An 18,878-nucleotide genomic window follows, 5' to 3' on the forward strand; every position below is an offset into this window, starting at 1 on the left:
CATGTTAACGCAGCTCTCAGAGATGTTGTGATTTTTCTTGACTACAGCTGAGATGTTTCTGTATTCACTCCAACTATCTCCTGTACGCCCAGTGGAGAGCGAGGTAACTGTCACTGGTTTTCATTTTGTCAGCAAATCATGTCAGTGTGCAAGAAAACAACGTATCACAACACATTTGAAATCCTCAGTAGGATAAGGAACCTGTTAAATTATCTGTACTACGATGTTGTTATATAAAAGAGTTCTACAACAGGTGCAGTTTTAAGTTTTGCAATTTTTCCCTTAACAGGTCTTACTATTCTGAATAACAGTTCACACATGAAGTCTTCAGAGAGGTAGCAATTGAATCCAGATCTCACAAGTCTCCAAACTGATCCATAGAGTAATTAAAACTGCCTTATACTTTTCTCACTGAAAAATAATTAAATGAGCTTGCAAGTAGAAGATCATGCAAACATACTGCTTAATAAAGACTTAGAATAACTAATGCTTTATATCATATAAATAAAAGTAATGTAGCACAGATTGGAAAGTTAGTTAGTTAGTACAGCTCCTGTAACGGAGCTGTAGCTACTTTAATTTTTGCTTACAGGTATTCTAAACTTATGTGTTACTTCTGAGTAAGTTCAATGCCTGAACTGTCATGGATGGATTCATTTCCTCCAAACTGGACATAATTTTATGGACTTGTATCTTATCTCTCTCAGTCACATCTTTGGCAAGCTGAAAATCTCATATAAGATTGAAAATGGAAGAGAAGTAGTAAGTGAAGGTGTGATAGTGAGCATGATCCATGAAAAATACATTCATTTTGAGATTGTTGAAAATACTGTATTTTCTTTGTCAGACTTGGGAAGAAATATCTGTTTCAGAGCTAGGGAGGGTGAAAAATTGCCACTAGTGTATATGAGCTCCAATCTAGCAAGCTGAAAAAAAGAAGTAATTTAGTTTGTCATTCATTCTTTGTGAAGGAAACAGTGTTAACTAATGTGGAAGGCGAGACACATAATTTAGCATGTGCTGCTTAGCATGTTTATATATATATATATATATATTTCTAGAAAGAGACCAAGTGAAAGCAAAGAAAACATATTTCAGTTTTAGGGGTTAGCGGCTTCAGCAGCGGCATGCTGCTTTGTTTTAGCTGCTGATTGCTTTGCATTTTAGTTTCAAATGAATCTGCATTTCTCTTTAGAACTTGAATTGCCTATTTGTTTGATTCTGAATCAGTCTGACTGGAACTGGGTTTCAATTCCAGTTCTTGATCCGAGACCTGAAAAAGGCACGGAGGGATGGTACACAAGTTGCACTGTTGTTTAAAATGTAACACTGGTTTGATTCCCAGGAAGCATTCTTAGTGGAATCCTTAATACTACCACCTTACAATCTATTGTATTTTAAGGAGTAGTAGATCTTGTCTGTATTAAAACAGGTATTTAACTTTTTCATGGCAATTACTGGCAGAAATTTTTGCTGATTCAACTACAAATTGAATATGTTCTTGATGTTTTTGAGACATTACAATACATGGGAATGGTGTTTACAGGAGACAGCAGTGGTCTAAAGAATGCCCTCTATTAAAGAAGCTTTTTTTGGAAAAAATAGAAGATTGAGGTGGTAGTTTTCCCAAATTCCTTTGACACAAGTATTCCAAATTTCTTATATTTGAAAATTCAAACTGAATTCCTTTTTGGGAGGAGTGGGGGCAAATCTTCAATGAGCAAACAATCTGAATATTTTCAAGAAAATGTGGCAGTGCTAGATTATTTTATTTTGTTCATTGTTGGGCAGTATTTGCCATTAATTTGCATATGCCTTCTGTCCTACCAAGCACATGGTTTTTGTTTGAAGAAAGCTCCTTAGCTAAGAAGAATGAGTATCTAGATCTATGCTTTTTCACTCAGAAAAAAACCGTGAAGCAGCAGTTCTGATTTGCATGCATAAAGCATAGGCCATAAATATTCCTTTCATAAAATAAATATATCTGAAGTTTGACATGTAGTTGTCAGAATCTCTGACAGTTAGAGGTACAACTGAATTTCTCTTGGAATAGCCACTAGGGCATTAAGAGGCTTTTCTTGCTAATCATTCCAGAAGATATTCATAGATTATGGCTAAAATTGCACCTTTCAGTTTCTAAATATGAATTCAAATAATCTCCCCCACTTAAAAACCTGGGCACCTATAGTGGACCATCATACCTCCTTGTTGACAGGCACTATCAACCATGTATCTTATTTCTGCTTTAACTCAAGTTAATTTCCAGTATTGTAAAGCTCATTAACATTTACTTGAAATACAATAGGAAAGAGGGAGTAAGAAGGAGTTCGAGCCAAAGATAAAGAAGATAAATCTAAAATATTGTAAGTCTTTGCTTTTCATGGACTATCTTCCAAAGTGCTTTCATTACAACTGAAAACTGAAAAAAACAGATTGCAGAAATGCTAGTATTTTTTTTACCTAGCAAAGAATATTTTCATGTAGGACTTTTCTTTATTTTGATGTGCTGCTTTCAGTACTTTCTTCAAAGAAAAAGCCAAATTCTTCCTGTCTCTGCTAAATCTGATAGTGAGTAAACTAAATACTCTCTGTGCTGTGAAACTGTTATGCGCTAAAGAGTGTATGGTATAACTGTTTTTAAATAATTTGCATATAGCTTTTATTAAAATGTATAAAAATCATGCACACACTATTTTAACACTTCCTTTTTCTTTTTAATTGTCAAGACACCAGAGAACTGTATATTTACGTGTAAGGATGCCATGAACAGCGTATAGTATGACAGTAGACAGGAAATTTTGATTAATTAGTTGTAGAAGTTGCTTTTCCTTAAATTTGGGAGTCTTTCCATCCTTGCTCATTTTTGTTGACTTTTTTCTTTTTACTAAAAGAATTTGCAGACCAGTGATGACTATATTTTTGCCTGTACTTCTCCAACAGCTTTTAAGCTATGAAAATCTGTGCTCCAGTTTGACCTAGGATTCTTAGATTTGTGTTACTCTCTACAAATACTACAAATAAATAAACAGCCTCTGAAATCCAAAGCCCTTTTGAAAATTGGCATGGAAAGAGAATGATTAGATTTAAAGTCTGGGGTCATAAAAAAAAAAACCCTCTGGTTTTGTTTCTGGAGCAGACCTAGGACTAGAAAGGATCTGAGTTTTTATTTACTACACATGGGGCCAAAAACTCTGAGAATACCACATTTTCACTGTTCTGGGCTAAGGTCTCACATGAACAAGCTGGAAGATTTCTCAAGCCCCAGAATTTAGCTTTTTTATCTAACGTCACTTGTTTATGCATTAGAGATCCCAATTTCAAGGGACACTGTGATGATGCTGTAATGATGCAGCTATAAATATGGTTGGCTTGGTGTATTATGTAGGCTTATAAGCTGTTTTGCATTTTTTGGACTACAAAAAACAAGTAGGGAATCAGGTCTGAGAACTTCAGTTAGGCCAAAAGTCAAACATCCATGAGCAAATGATTTGGGAGTGCTCCAGATTGCTTGTGTAACTTTTCTCCAGCAGAAAGCAGTGTCCTACAGTGGAGTAAGGAAAACTAAGACCCTTGAGAAAGTGTCTTGAGCTTAAGATTTCCAAGCTATTTCCCATGAATAGATGATTGTGCAGAGAGTATCAGACATTTTATTTAGCCTATCTAGTGTTTAAAAATAAATCTCCATATTATTGGGGCAGAATGTAACAGTGTTTCCCAGGAAATTGCAACAAAAATCTATTTTTTTGTTTTTCCAGCTACAACATTTGTCAAAAGCTTTTGTTTTACGATTATGTGCTTGCCTTTTTAAACTAATAAATCTGCTTTATATCTCTGTTTCTGTTAATATCTGCCATTGTCTTGTTACCATCTTTATCGTGATAATGAGCTATAACAGCAAGGCGATAGTGGTTTATTGTTGAAATTCTTCCTGTGTTTATCATGGGTTTTATTCTCTTTCATGGCTTCAAAACCAAACGTGTTCAGATTTTGAATCTACATTTTTGATTGACTGATGCTTGTTGAAAAATAACCTCATATATATTTTATTATACTGAAAAATATTTTAGAAGTAGAGAAAAAGAACAAAATAACTAGGATGCCGGCCAGATTTTTCAAACAATGGTTTGGTTTCAAATGGAAATACAAGATATCAACATGTAGAAACAGATCTGAAAATAAAGATTTCCAATGTGGAAATCATGCTTTGATGAAGCATCAGAATTCCCTATTCAATTTTTGACCTCATGGTTGGTATGGTTCTCCCAAAGATGGGATGAAAATTAATCAATGTACATTTAAAAATATGTTTGTTTTTTTTAAAGTACAACTCTCCAAATAAAGATGGGAATTTTAAAGTCAACCTATTCTTTTTGATTTCTGTATCATCATATCTTGTACAGGTACTACATTTACCAAGAATATATTGTTAATTCTTAAAGCAAAAGGTGTCAGTCTTTCACTTGTCCTTTCAGCTATAGTGTGATAAAACCTATTTCTATGAATCAAGCGTACCTCAGAAACCTGGAGGTAACAGACAGATTAAGTAATAGAGAATGATTACAAGCTCTTATCTTCTAAACATACCCTTACTTTAAACCAAATTATACCCCACCCCCATATTGGAAAACAAATTATAGCAATGGCTTAAGTTATCCATATACTAGTGATAATTTAAACTAATTTTAAAGCCATTTTTAAAAAGAGCAATAATTTTTAAATCTTCTCATATTCTACTTGGACCATACGTATCTCTTTTGATGTTACACAGATTGCGAAATTGTAAATCCTGGGCTTTGCCTTTGTAGGCACAACCAGCTGTTGCATTAGCTGCTCCCGAGCCTTTTTTTCTGTGATGAGCACATAAGCCATGATGCAATCTGATACTCTCTCATTTCCTCATACTTTCTCATATTCTCAGGAGAATAATTTTCTCCTGTTAAATAAATGCACATTCTCCGTTGTGATAGGGTTTTCTTTCAGTTCCTGCAGTGCAGGAAGGCAAATCCTGTTGATGTATTTTTTCTCGGAGACAGAATGCTGACTGACTGCCGTGCACTTTCTTTCTTTTTTTTCCCATTTTGCGTGTTCTGTATGTCAGTTTTATGTTTGGTATTTCAGTTTATTTGTTTGAAATAACTCTGCCTTAAAGACCATATTAATACCCTTTTTTTCTGTTTGAAGGCTGTACAATGAATACAAATTTTATATGATGAATATAAGCACTACTTATATATATATATAATATATATAATTTACAGGTTTAACGCTGGCACATTTTTCTCTGATTTCAACATTGATTTATTGTCTGTATGCTTTCATTTTCCCACTGACAAAATACTTTGAATCCAGCAAATAATATGCAAAAAAAACTGTATAAAGAACAAAATCAGATCAGTTAATAAATATCATTTTCAAAAGTGTATGTCAAATTATGCTCCTTGAAAACCTATGTAATCTGTAGTTTCAAATATCCATCTGTTAATCTAAAGCTTTTGTTTAAAGCAGCAAATCTGATTATTATGTTGACAGATAGGTATAAATGAGGAAAATGAGGCTGTTTTCACATAAAATACGTAGAGTAGTGTGTTTCCTGCATAGGTGATACCTCACTCAAGCTCAGTTACAAATGTCACTCAAAGTACTAAGTATAGCTTTAGCCTCCATTTTCTGTGTCTTCTATTGACTGCTGTTTTCCTTTGTTTTGACCATATTCCTCTATCTCTTAATTTATAGTGGTGTGCATCTGGATAAACTAGACATCTTAATTTTCTAAACAATATTTTCTGGGAACATTGTGTAAATCTCCTAATAGGCCCTTATTTGCAGTTTCTCTAACATGGACTATTCTCAGTTTATAACTTGCAGTGGATTTTGCTGGTTCTTGACTTTTTCTTGATATATGCAAGCAGTGGGATTTCAGATCTGTAAAAGAAACTCAGTGTTCAGGAATACATGTGAAGTCACAAATATAGACACACAACTGGCCCGAGGATATATCTGAGACTAATTTACAAGTTTCTTTTGCTGGCAATTCATACAGTTTAGAAAGCTTTAGCTCTCCTGACCCCATCCCTGCATGCTCAGACAGTGTCTCTATATTCCTCCTGGGTTGCCTGTCCCTGCTTCCACCTCTTGCATACTTCCTTTTTTAAGTTTGAGTGTAGTCAGGAGCTCCTTGTTCATCCATGCAGGCCTCCTGCTGCCTTTGCTTCATTTTCTGCTTATTGGGATGGACAATTCTTGAGCCTGGTGGAGGTGATCCTTGAATTTCAGCCAGCTGTCTTGAATGCCTTTTCCCTCCTGGGCAGTATCCTGTGCGATTCTTCCAAGCAGGTCCCTGAACTGGCCAAAGTCTGCTCTCCTGAAATCTAGGGTTGGGATCCTGCTTTTTGCCCTGCTCCCTCCCCACAAGATCCTGAACTTGACCATCTCATGATCCCTGCAGCCAAGACTGCTCCCGGCTTTCACATCTCTGACCAGTTCTTCCTCGTCTGTAAGTATGAGGTCCAGTGGACCTTTGTTGGCTCCTCAGTCACTTGAGTTAGGAAGTTGTCATCGATGCTCTCCAGGGACTTCCTGGATTGCTTGTGCCCTGCTGTGTTGTCCCTACAGCAGATATCAGGGTGGTTAAAGTCCCCCATGAGGACCAGAGCCAGTAAATGTGAAGCTTCTTGCAATTGTCTGAGTACTATATTACATATTACAATGAATATTTAATTAGATTTTCTCTCACTGTCCAATATGGTATGACATAATACTGAAAATGTTTCCCCCCCTAAAAAGGAGTAGGTAGAATTTTTTCCCTTCTTTTAAAGAAGTAAAATATATACACTTCTATACTGCTCCATATCTGATGATTTGTAAAAGATATTTTTACTTGAAGAATACAGCCATCTTTTATAAACATAATAGCTCATATAAATGTTTATTCTTTTCAATAGCGAGAAGTTGCTACAGCTTCTTCGAGTGTCTTTATTTCTTGTAGGGAACTGAAAAAATGGCAAGTTTATTAATTTGTTGCTTTTAACATTTGTTCTGTGAGTTCATTTTCTCTTGTCCTTTGTAATTGTCACCACAAATGTAATAATGTTTTCAACCACACTCTTGTTGTAGTGTAATATTCTCTATTGCCAAGGCAGACCCAGACTTATCCTGAGACCCAGTGCTGTCTGTACAAAGCCCCTGGCCTTTTACTAGTGATGGCATAGTTGTATTTAGTGAGCTGCAGAACAGAGCACCCCAAACATTAGGTGTGTGTTTCCTACTCACAGAAGATGTTTCATTCTTTCTAGACTTTGCAGGAGTAAGTATTGATCTCAGGAAAGGTTTGCAGTACTGGATCTTTAATATTTACTCTTGCTGGCACACAGAAAATTGCATAATGCTGTTTTGGTCAGGCAGTTACCTAAACTACTTACCAGGGTGAAAATGTGGTCCTTTGTGTTCAGAACAAATGTTCTTTGATATTTTTAAGTTATTGAAAAACTTTGAATGAGCAAATCGGAAGTCTCTTCAGTGGCCTGACACTGGTTTGTGGTGCTTAACTGTCTTTGCTTAGGAATCATCATAAGAAGTAAAGAGCAAAAACAGAAAAGTTATGACTTCTCAGAAGTCAAAATCCAGACTGGTAAGAGATGAAGCATCCATATTTTGCAGTCATATTCACCTAGACTCAATTTTTAAGACACACATATATTCATGCATATTAAATACTCTACATATTTAAAACCCAGAGTTTTTAACACTTTCAATTTTAAAACAGGCTAAGGCAATACTGCACTTTATAATTTTGTAAACTGCTTTAAGCATAGTAAAGTGCACTACAATCTGTTATATGAGAATCAATAATCCGTGTTATGAATGTATTTTGTGAATGTGCATTCATAATAACAAAACTTGGAGTGCTTATTTTCTAGTGTCTACTGCTGTGAAGCTTGTTCTTCATTAATAAACTTCTTTTTTACTGTATTACATTATATAAAAAACGTTAATAGTTGTTTTCAGGTTCTTTTCTTTGCACTGTAAGCAATTTAGGAAACTCCAGTCAAAGACCCACAACTTAAGCTTCTTAGAAAACTTCCAGGATGGGAGGACGATGGTTCACTAAATGACACTGAATAGATGGAATTACTAGTATGATTTTTGATAACTAATTTTCCTCTTGCCTTTGCAGACTATGGCACTATTAAGAAAGTACTTGCCCCAATGAACCAGACATCAAGCAGCTGCTTGCTCGAGGAAATTGAACTCTTGCCAATGAGTCAGAGAGAACCCATCAGGAGTCTCCAGATCCTGCACAGCCAGAGTGTTCTGTTTGTGGGCCTTCAGGAGCACATGATTAAGGTCCCCCTGAAGAGATGTCTCTTCTACAAAACATACAGGTATGAAGGATCATTGAGTTTGATTGGAGAAAAATGCATGTGGGGTTTGCAGGAAAAGTGGAAAGGAAAAGTGGTTGCAAGTAGTCCAGATTAATTACCTCTCTATAGCTGTGGCTCTCTATGTACACTGCTTATCAGAACAGTCTCTGGGGACTTCTCATAGTAAAGTAGCTTGCTAGCACTAGATGAGACTCCCAAGAAATTATATTGGTATTTAAATGCCATCATATGGAATTTGAATTGCACAAATGCAACAGCAGGGAAAGGTTTATATTGCAAATAAATATCTGATAATGTGCAACATAGCTACTGATGTAATATATTTAAAGCTTGAAATTAAAAGATAAATTTAAGATATTTTCAGGTGATCAGGTTCTGCTCTGGAAAGCTGGATGGACTAGGGAAAGGGAGAATTGTTATTTACAAACCCTTTTTGTTTATGCTGTCTTATATAGCAGTGCTGAGCTTTCTTTGCTTTAAAAAAAGTTGGTTGTTCCCAATTCTTTTCTACTAAGATAGCAGTGATAGGAGATTCAAAGCCCCATTGAAGGTCATGCAAAGCTCACTTTAAGGAAAAGTTGTAGGCAAGTCTCTGTGTCAAGCTTCTGGTTGATTTAGCGTCCGTCATAGGGACAAGGTTCAGCTTTCTTTTATGTAGCCAGTTGAAACAGAATATTTGGTGGTGCCATAGCCCTTTTTGGTTTGTTTTCTCCCTTTGGTTACATGAAGGACATGAGGGGTTTTTTTGAGGGGGTGCATGTCTGTATATCTGAAGAAGGAGAAAGGTCTAATGACGTATTCTTGTGCTTCTCTCTTCTCTTGAATATGAGATGATTATGCCATTCTGGTTGTGCAAGACGTTGAACATGTTTTCATAAATACATCTGTATTTATGAATACAGATGTATTTAGCAGGACTGGCTGCTATCCCTTATTTTTTTAGGGACTATGTACACGATAGGAATGATAAAATCAAAGAGCTTGATAGCTTTGTGTCCTGTATTAGCACCAAGCCTGCATTCCACTTGAAAGGACTCCAGGCTGGATCCAAATTCAGTGCACCTCAGTGCATATGGTGTTAATGAGGTGTGAACTCTGAAATCCAGAGTTCAGGTCTCCAGAATATCTGCTGAACTGTTGTTTGTGTGGCAGCATCACAAGTTCCTTAGCACCATGGTTTCTGTCAGTAGAGTTCCATAAAATACATCAATGCTACCCTGACTGCATGGGCAAAACATGTGTGTCCTAATACAGGTGAACTGCTGGCTCAAATCCTAAACCCTGTTCATAGCCACAGGCTAGGCATTCCTATCCCAATTTGAGTAGTGGAGACACACTGACTAGATTTAAGAACTTAAAGCGTTCAATCTTGTACCAAAACAGTAAGAGAAAGAAAAAGTGGTGCTGTCCCCATTTTACTGAGTAGAACAGTAGTTAAATGTCTCATATCCTGGTGGGTGCTCCAATGATAATTTATTCCTCTGCCCAGAGGAATTTGAATTACTATCTGCCATCGACATGACTTACTCAAAGGAGTTAAATTTTTCTTCATGAGGATTCTCAGTCATTTCTTTTGTAGTTATATCACTTTGCTTGGAATAACTAAGTATTCGTTGCACGAAGAGGGTTACCGTCCATGCTTTCCTCCTGGTAAAAAAGTTCACCAACTCTCTTTTCTCTCTCTGTTTTGTGAGGAAGGAGAGGATTTACACCTGTGATCCAGATGAGATAAGGCATCTCCTCATACATCCATCATTAGGAATTGAGATCCTTTAGATAACCCAGACTTAATCTTTCTCTCACCTATCACTTACTTTTGACTTGATTAGGCTGTTCTGGCTTATCATGCTGGATTTGGAGGATATTTGGTTCTGTACATGCAGAGAGAATGTAGGTACCTTACTCAGGGCTATGAATTTCACTAGACAATAAAAACCTAAGCTGAAACTTAGTCACTGCATTACTCAAATTCTTGTTATCTCTTGCCAACTACTACTTCTATACTATAGCAAAGGGTAATTAGAGGAAAACCTTATCTAGGGAAAAAGATACTGATGTGTAGTACCTTGGAGCATTGTAGTTCTTTGTTTTTGATTATATTAATTTTATCTACCCACATTTATCATACTTAGAACTGTACAACTGTACCAAGGCTATATTCTGAACTTCCATCAATAAAACTGGAGTTTCTGCCACAGATCAAGGGTAATGTGTAGTCTTTAATATCTACTTCACGTAATTTTTGAGAAATAGAGCATGCTTGTATATAAATAACAGCCTTAAAAAAGCCAATAGTCTGAAGAAGTACTAGCTCATCTGTTCTGTTTTTCTGTGTCAATGGCAGAGGGCTCAGTCTAATCTTTTCTAATCTTTTTGTTTAGTTTTGTTGCAAAAGTTTCAGACAATGTGATTTCAGTCTTTCTGTTAAGCAGACCGTTCCACAACCTAATATCTCGATGTCAAGATAACTTTCTTGAGATTGTCTAATTTTTCTTTATATAAATATAAAAATAATTTTTATTTCAGTATTCCTTGTTTTATCTTCATGTGCCAGCCTCTAAAGCATGTTGTTATCACTTTTCTTAGCAGTTTATTATGCCCCCTGAAGGACTGTACATATTTAAGTCATTAATATTTCCTTGTAAATCTGTTCCTCTGGCACTTTTATAACTGTGGTAGATATTCTGGTTGATGGTTGCCTCTGATAGACATTCTCTGTGATTTAAGTCCTATTCCACCAGCATCAGCTCAGCTCTGCATAATCCCTGTCTTTTTCCTTTTGTAGGCTTTTGCTCCCACAGTCACTGTTATCAAATACACTTGAAAATGTTTTACATTTGGAGAGGAATTCGATTTTTTTTTTCTGCTGCTCTAAATGCAGTTCATTGTATCTTTTAATACTGTGGCAGTAGAGAATATCACAGGAAGAGCCCATTATCACACCTATAGTTAGGGTTGTTCAGCACTTACCCTTATGACACAATGTTTATGTTGACTGTTTATGAATTGCTGCATGTTACTTTTTTGGGCTGACAATTTAAGTGGAGAGTGTCTCCCTCAGAGTTCTGCCGATGGCTGAATAATTTTGCAAATCCTGCTGTAATACTCCTGTTTTCAGGAATCAGCTTGGAAAAAAATGTTTGCCTTATGGGAATTGTTACAAACAGTTGACCAAAAAACTTTTTGTGCTCCAGCACAGACACTCTAAAATAGCAGATCAGTTGCCCTAGTTTGGCTATCCTTGCAGAAAATGCTTCCAATATTACCTGGGTATTGCAGTTCACACATGCTTATCACAATTTTACTAAAGACCGGCAACATTATTTGCTGGAGAAACTGTTTTCACTACAAATTCTCCAGCTCGGTACACTTCTCAGAGTTGGGAAGGCCAAGCATAAAGTACAGCTAACTTTTGTACAGCTATGTACAACCATAATAGGAGATAATAAAATAATTATCACGAACTATTAAAATCTCTAAAATTGCAGTGTTTGCTATTGACTTTCAGGGCTTTATGTATCTGTAATAAGGAGTAAGAAATAAGGGGTAAGGACTTGGTCCCCTAAAACAAAAGAACAGGTCATCTCTCTCTTATTGGCAGTTGTAGCCAAATTTGGCAATTTGTTGATGTTATAATTTGTAATGGATTTTTTCAGTGTATCAGTACTAGAAGTAGGGGCAATGAAAGCTTATATCATATGTGCTACATAGTCTTGTCAAGCAAATCATCAGGAATTGTTATTCTTGATGGAAGATAGGTTTCATGCACTTAAAAGGCTCAAAAACTAATCTTAATTTGAAGTTCTGTCTAAATAAATAAATAAATAGTGCCATCTGCTAAAAGCTGTACAAATAGTGACTTCTCTGGTGTTTAAAAAAAAAAAAAGAAGACTTATTAAATGATGTTTTTACATTATATATTTAAAATATTATTGGGTCACAAGATTGTTTTGCTAATTAAGGTTTTCATAGCTATTCTACTATAACCCTGAGTTTTCTTTCTCCATGTTACTCCATGTTTATTTTGGCTTCTTTGTTAGCCATCAGCTAAGCAGTGTGTACATACGCAAAAGATAACTGTAGTAGCAGAGTACTAAAATGGGTGTTGAGGTAAACAAACAGGTTAAAACAGTTACTGCAAATTTGCTTGTGATTTATTTTATTCCTAGAACTCTAGCAAAATTATTAGATTAAGTATTTCAAACACTTGCATTCCTTCATTTTGTCTTGGTTATAGGTGTTGCTTCCTCTGCAGTATTCTTGAACTCATTGAGAGCCTGTTTTCCTGGTAATAAAATACTATAGCTATCATTACATAATAGAATAATTATTCCTATATACTATTAGTATACAAGTTGTCAATCAGTACTGTGTTTTAAACTATTACTAGATACTAGTATTTCTAGAAGAGCTTGCCTACACATGGATATTAATTGAAATTGCTATTGTGAAGTAATCATTCCGTAATAGTTATTTTTGGATATCCAGGTGGATTTCCTTATTTCCAAATATGCAAGCCTTTTCCAGTTTAAATCATAAAAATGCACTGTTACATTAGAATATCAGAACCACTTGATGCCTAATCTGAAATAGTGATTTCAGAGTAATATTCCAGAATAATGGTCCTCATAAATTTCCCTAACTGGGATAAACCATAATCCTGCCTGCATGATTAGATTATGGACACTTTTTTTAAATTCAGAGTCTTTTTTTACGTGTTAGATACACTGAAAAAATAACTGAACTTATGCAAATATCTGTAAGGTCAACAAAACTATGAAATAAATAACAGTTGGAAGTCTTCCTCATTCAGAGATTCCACTGAAAATGGAATCAATCCAAGCTATGTAGTTCTGAGGTTGAACTACATTTTGTGTTTCCTCTGTGAGAACCAAGGTTTTTGCAGAAAGCGTCTTTGTCTTTCTAGCCCACAACATCCATCAGAGACAAACTGGGCATTCACATTTTGCTGCACTTGAAATATTTTGCCAAAACTCTTCAATATGGTCAAACCATTTGTGTAATCTGGGCTTGCATGTATTTTCTTGTAAGCACATATTTCTGGCAAATAAGAAGGAATTTTGATAAACAGATAGAATTTTACAGCCTGCTCACAATATATTTATTGCAGTAGTCTTATGAGGACAAAGGAAAATGTCTTTTCCTTTTAATTTGCAAAGTCCTAAGAAAAACAGATTTTATTGGTAGATATTATTTTAAAGAAAAAAGTGACCTAAGAAATAAAAATTTAGAACAGGCTTGTGGTTCTCCTATGTTGTGATTTCTTTGCTTTAAACAATACCAAAAGATGATATTTAGGGAATTTTAAGTTCAGTGTTGCTACTGGTAAGTTGGTCTTGAAAATCAACTGACATGTTTAAAGCAACCCATTTTCCAAGAGATCAATTCACTAATGGTTTCATACTTGGCGAGTGATTTCTCCGAAAACAGAAGTTAAAGGGATTGGAAGGTGAAAAATATGAGCAAATATGGAAGATTTTTATTTTAAATATTTTAAGATGTCATATACAGGACTGCTACCCAGACAGGCCAGCACATACACTATGCGTCTCAGCTTGTAGTGCTCTGCATTTCACACCAGTTGTTTTCCCATGAGAATTACTTGCAGCTGGACACTGCAGCTTGCCATGGACTTTTTTTTTTTTTTTTTTTTTTAAGTTTTAAGTTTTACAGAAAATTAACATCTGAGTTGGGACTCTACTATGGATCTGGATGTATGAGAGAGAGACTATTCTTGATGTGACTGTATGAACTGTGGCCAGGATTCCAAGAAGTGATTTTAGATGCTACAATTCTGGGAACCCAAACTGAATGGCTTTGAAGGCCATCTGTTTCCCATAATACGCTGTCAGGCCAGTAGAAGTATATGCAGTTGCTTTTGGAATGAGAGGGAATGGTGCTCGCAAAACATTGTGATAGCTGTAATCTTCTTAGTACTTTTAAAGAGTCAACTTGTACATCCTAAATCTGGGCTTCTTATCTTCATAACTGATGATTCTTATTCTAGTATAAAGTTAAACTCAAAATTTAACTTCAAAAGAAATTAAGTCACAGCTGACTGAAAGGATATGAAAGTTGTGTACCCTGTTTACTTCTACGGTTGTTCCTGCTAAAGATGGGCAGGTCTTTTAAAGACATAGGGATGCCGTATGGAAACAAATGTGTCCCAGTCTGGACAAGCACTATTGTTGCTGTTCTGGTCCAGGAAGAGGGGTGATAGCTCTACAGTGAAGGGATGCATAGGAGGTAGCTGTGAGGGGTCTGGAAGAAGAAGAGGAGGAAGGGTCATGTTAGAGAGGTGTTTTGGATGCCAAAACCTCTGCTTGCATCGATTACAGCTCAAGTATGTGAAACAAGGTTCTATTCCTCTTGACCAAATCTCTGTTTTCTCTTAGTTGTCAGGCAGGAGACAAGTAAGAACTGCAGGCCATACTTAGTATTAGCATTATATGCAGATTCTTATCTGTTTGTGTGTAGATGTATCCATACAGTTGTCAAGCATAGTGAGCTTAATCAGCCTAAATCAGCCTTCTTGTCTAAAATTCTGTATTGTTTTAGACAAGAAGAATGTAGAAATACAACACATTGTCCTCAGACTTTTGCCTTTGGCAAGTTCTGGTGTTATCATAGGATAGCACATATCCCATCCACTTTAACTGTGTCACAGTCACTGTAATGATGTTTCAAACATAGACATTCTGTCTTCATGACTTACATATCTGATTTCCAGCATAAATGTCACTCAGCAGTAGCAGTTTCTCACAGTGATTGGATCCAGGTCTTACATAAGTGAGTAAATGTTTATGAGATCTGAAGGGATTGTATCTGTGAATGTTTTCAGGCTTGGAAAACCAGTGGAACTGAATGAGGACGTTGTCTGCCTCATCCTATTTAATTTCAAAATATTTTTTATGGTAGAAATTAGTCGGTAGCTATTACAATTTAAAACTAACACTGAAAGTTAGATTGACCATATTCTTAGTTGACCATATGGCAAGCTCTGAGCTTTGACTTTATTTGCATTATATATAACTCATAGTTTACATATCTAGATAAATAGATAGACAGACAGATAAATGTATTTTATACACACACACATGCACACATCCTTAGTATATACATCTCTCAGTATAGGGTAATATTTATTATTAAAAATGCACAGGAATTAATTTTCAAAAGTGGCCTTTAATTTTCTCACATGAACTTGTAGGAGAATACCCAAATCTGTTGCTCTGGGGTAGCCTTGTTAATGTAGGTACCTCAGAGTTTCAGAGCCTATTTGCCAGCCATGGATTTGCACCTGGCAATCCCAGCATTCCCTGGCTTCTACCTCCTAATCAGAGGGCTGGAAGTTCTGTCTTGGCTGATTGACCATGGATAGGGACCTGAGATCCTTCAGATCTTACTTCTTTACAGTGAATGACAAGCCTGCATTCTCTTGCGGAGAGAGCTCTCTGAAAGTTGTCTTTCAAATTTGTTCCCAGAACCATAGTAGGGCAACTTGCAAGTATCTGTATTCAAAGAACTGTGAGTTATAAACATTTCACTAAAAAAATAATACATAAAACCCTGGTTATGGCTTTGAAGGGAGCGGCTTGTAGGTTGAAGGCTAGTGTTGTCAGTGCATGCTGCTACATTGAGTCATACCTAGGTCTATTTTGATTGTCTTAAAGAAATGGAAGTAGGAGGCAGCAATAGTAGTCCCACACATAGTGGCTGAGGTGGTTAAAGGCTTTGATTTTTCTTAGAATTACAGGGAAGAGTTCGGCAGGATTCTGAATATTTCATATGATCTCAGTTTGAGCTCACTGGACCCTGTAAATTGTATACCTACATTTGTGTTCTTCTGAATCAATCACCTCTATCTGTAGATCCCCCTTCTTCATTGCATATATATGTACTAAACAAGTAATAATGAATACGCTGACAGATACCTGTTTATAGAAGTCTAGTATCAGATTTGTGTATTCATTCAGACATGAATGGCACAATGGTTTTGGAACTTAAGGCAGTCTTTTATCTTTAGTTCCATGTGCAAATTTGCAGTAAGGAATCTGGTAGTAGAGGAAGTAGCTCTTGTCTGAAGATAATGTTTAAGCCAGACTCTGCCTCATTTCATGAATACATCTAGCATGTTGAATTGAACAGCCAGAAAGAAGGTGATGATGAGGAATTGTTGGTATGATTATCCTGTCGAAGCATACAATTTCAATTATAAAACTTTTTACAGTATGAGACTTAGATATAATAATGACTGGGACAATTGCTTAGAATGTAACTTTAAAAAAAAAAAAACCTAGAGTTTCTCATGCAAGGAGTACCTCTCAGACAAAATTTCCTGTCACTTTGGTTGGAACAGTTAAACTGTTTCAAGGATTAATTTATAGATTGTTTTGGGACACCCTCCCCCTACCCCCAATCTGCATTTGAGAACCTGAAGGACAATCTGTGACTCTGAAGTGTCAATACTGCTTTATCTTAGAACTGACAGCCTCAATGAGGGACAACTAGGGAGTTTTGCCTATTATGTCTTACTGTCTGTGCCCATTTTGCGGATGGGAGCTATCCTGCCACATAGTATTGGCAATTCCAGTTGCCAAGAATACTGTAGAAACTAATTCTATAATATTTACAAGCGCTAGGAATCCTCTGTAATGGTATTATAGAATAGCTAGGGAATTAATAAGACTGCATTTAGTGTGATATAGCATGGAACTACATCGGAATGCCAAAGATTAATAGAAATATTAAGGAAACAGGATCTATGAGGATAAATGTAATGTAAACCAGTAATTAAAAAGAGAATGAAAATGCCCATGGGTTTGGGTTGAACAGGAATGATCAATCCGGCATTTTTTATGATCTAAATAATATTTTTGAATTTAGTGTTTGTATGTTTAGTGTTTGTATGTTGTAATTTCTAGATATTTTTACATTGAAAAGTATTAAAAGAATTATATTATGTTCCACTACAGCAAGACTTCCACATAATTTCTTATATATCTGAAACTATGAAGCTTCAGACCTGCTTGGACTGTTAACACTTGATCTATCAGTAGCCAAAGAAAGCTGTCATTCAGTAGAGAAGGGGGGGGGGCAGGGCAGACGGGAAGGGGGCTTCTAGTTTTAGGTACTGGGTCTTTCGGAGTCTGTAGGGAGCTGGGCTACCATTCCTCTCTCTAACGTTTTCTCCACCTCATGTGCCGCTAGGAGGGAATGTCTAGGGCAATGTGTGATATCTAAGAGTAATGGCAACCTGTCTTCTGAGTGAATCCAGCCTGTCATGCTTTCATCCATACCGCTTTGAGTATCCTCCAGATATTCGTAGTGCAGTAACTTTTGCTGCTTTGGCAAATATGTGGATCCAGGTTTTGAATGTAGTATTAGGGAATCATTTTAACAAAATGTTCCAGAATTATCTAGATCAAAACAAGCAAAGGAAGGGAAATGACAACTTTCAACAGTTTGTAACTGATATATCTGAGTAGAATTTCAGGCAGTAAAGAAAAAATTGGCCTGAAGGTTATGACCTAATAAATTTCAAAGGCTTGACACAAACTTTGGAAGCGTTAAAATACCTTCATAATAGGCTACACAAATCTCTTACAGTTGCACAGTTGCATGTGTAAGACAAGTTAAATATAGGAAGCATTACTAGCTTCCTCTGTTGCATACAAATATACTTTACATGTACATTTCTTGATGCCAAAATCTGATGTCCCTACATTTTGCCTAATAAGAGCCAATAGCACCACCTTGTACTTATTTCCAGGGATTCTATAGCAGTGCAGTCTACTATTAGAGGGTTTTCTAATTCATTTTCATCAGATTTCTGACAAAGATGATAACTGTAATTCCAAAACTGAAAAAAGCTGAAAAGCATAAGAGTTGTAACTTCTGAATTCTTTACCTGGAGCAGACAATGTATGCTTTTCATGAATTGCTGTAGTTCTATAGCAATTAAGTTCTACAGCTGTAGTTTTACAACAATTAAGTACAATATTGATTTTTGACTACATATCCTTTGTGCAGGTGGAAATTCAGCTTTGCACTTAAAAGAGATTCTAGCTTTCTACAGGCATTCAAGTTCATTTTTCTCTATTCACTACTTTGTCATTTCATCTGGCCACACCATAACAGGGATCACTTTCACTGTAGGCTTTAAATCTATGAAATAAGAAGAGATGCCATGTAGTTTCTGAGAGATCTTTGGGCCTGTACAGGCAAGGATAAATGTTCATGTTGTCTGACTGGTTTTCATTCACAGTGGATGCATTGGATCCCAAGATCCCTACTGTGGCTGGGACATGGTGATGAAGAAATGCACAACACTGGAAGAAAGTCTGAGCATGAGTCAGTGGGAGCAAAGCATTACTGTGTGTCCAGTAAGTCCAAAAAACCTTCATTTATCTCTTAAGACTTTTGATTCCATGTGAATCTCATAAAAAAACAAGCTGGCATAAGATTTCTCAAGTT

At 36.1% G+C, this 18,878-nt stretch overlaps 1 protein-coding gene across 6 annotated transcripts in view; it reads left to right on the forward strand.

Annotated features, from left to right (window-relative positions):
• The window catches only part of SEMA5A (semaphorin 5A), a 326,582-nt gene that overhangs the window by 211,450 nt on the left and 96,254 nt on the right, over nucleotides 1–18,878 (forward strand). For all 6 annotated transcript variants that reach the window (XM_067291026.1, XM_067291025.1, XM_067291022.1 and 3 more), the window contains 2 exons: nucleotides 8,174–8,381; nucleotides 18,670–18,787. In XM_067291026.1, the coding sequence (XP_067147127.1) occupies nucleotides 8,174–8,381; nucleotides 18,670–18,787 (326 nt within the window). The remainder of the gene's footprint in view (nucleotides 1–8,173; nucleotides 8,382–18,669; nucleotides 18,788–18,878) is intronic.

This window comes from Apteryx mantelli, chromosome 2 (genome assembly GCF_036417845.1).
Source record: "Apteryx mantelli isolate bAptMan1 chromosome 2, bAptMan1.hap1, whole genome shotgun sequence".
Classification (NCBI taxonomy): Eukaryota; Metazoa; Chordata; class Aves; order Apterygiformes; family Apterygidae; genus Apteryx; species Apteryx mantelli.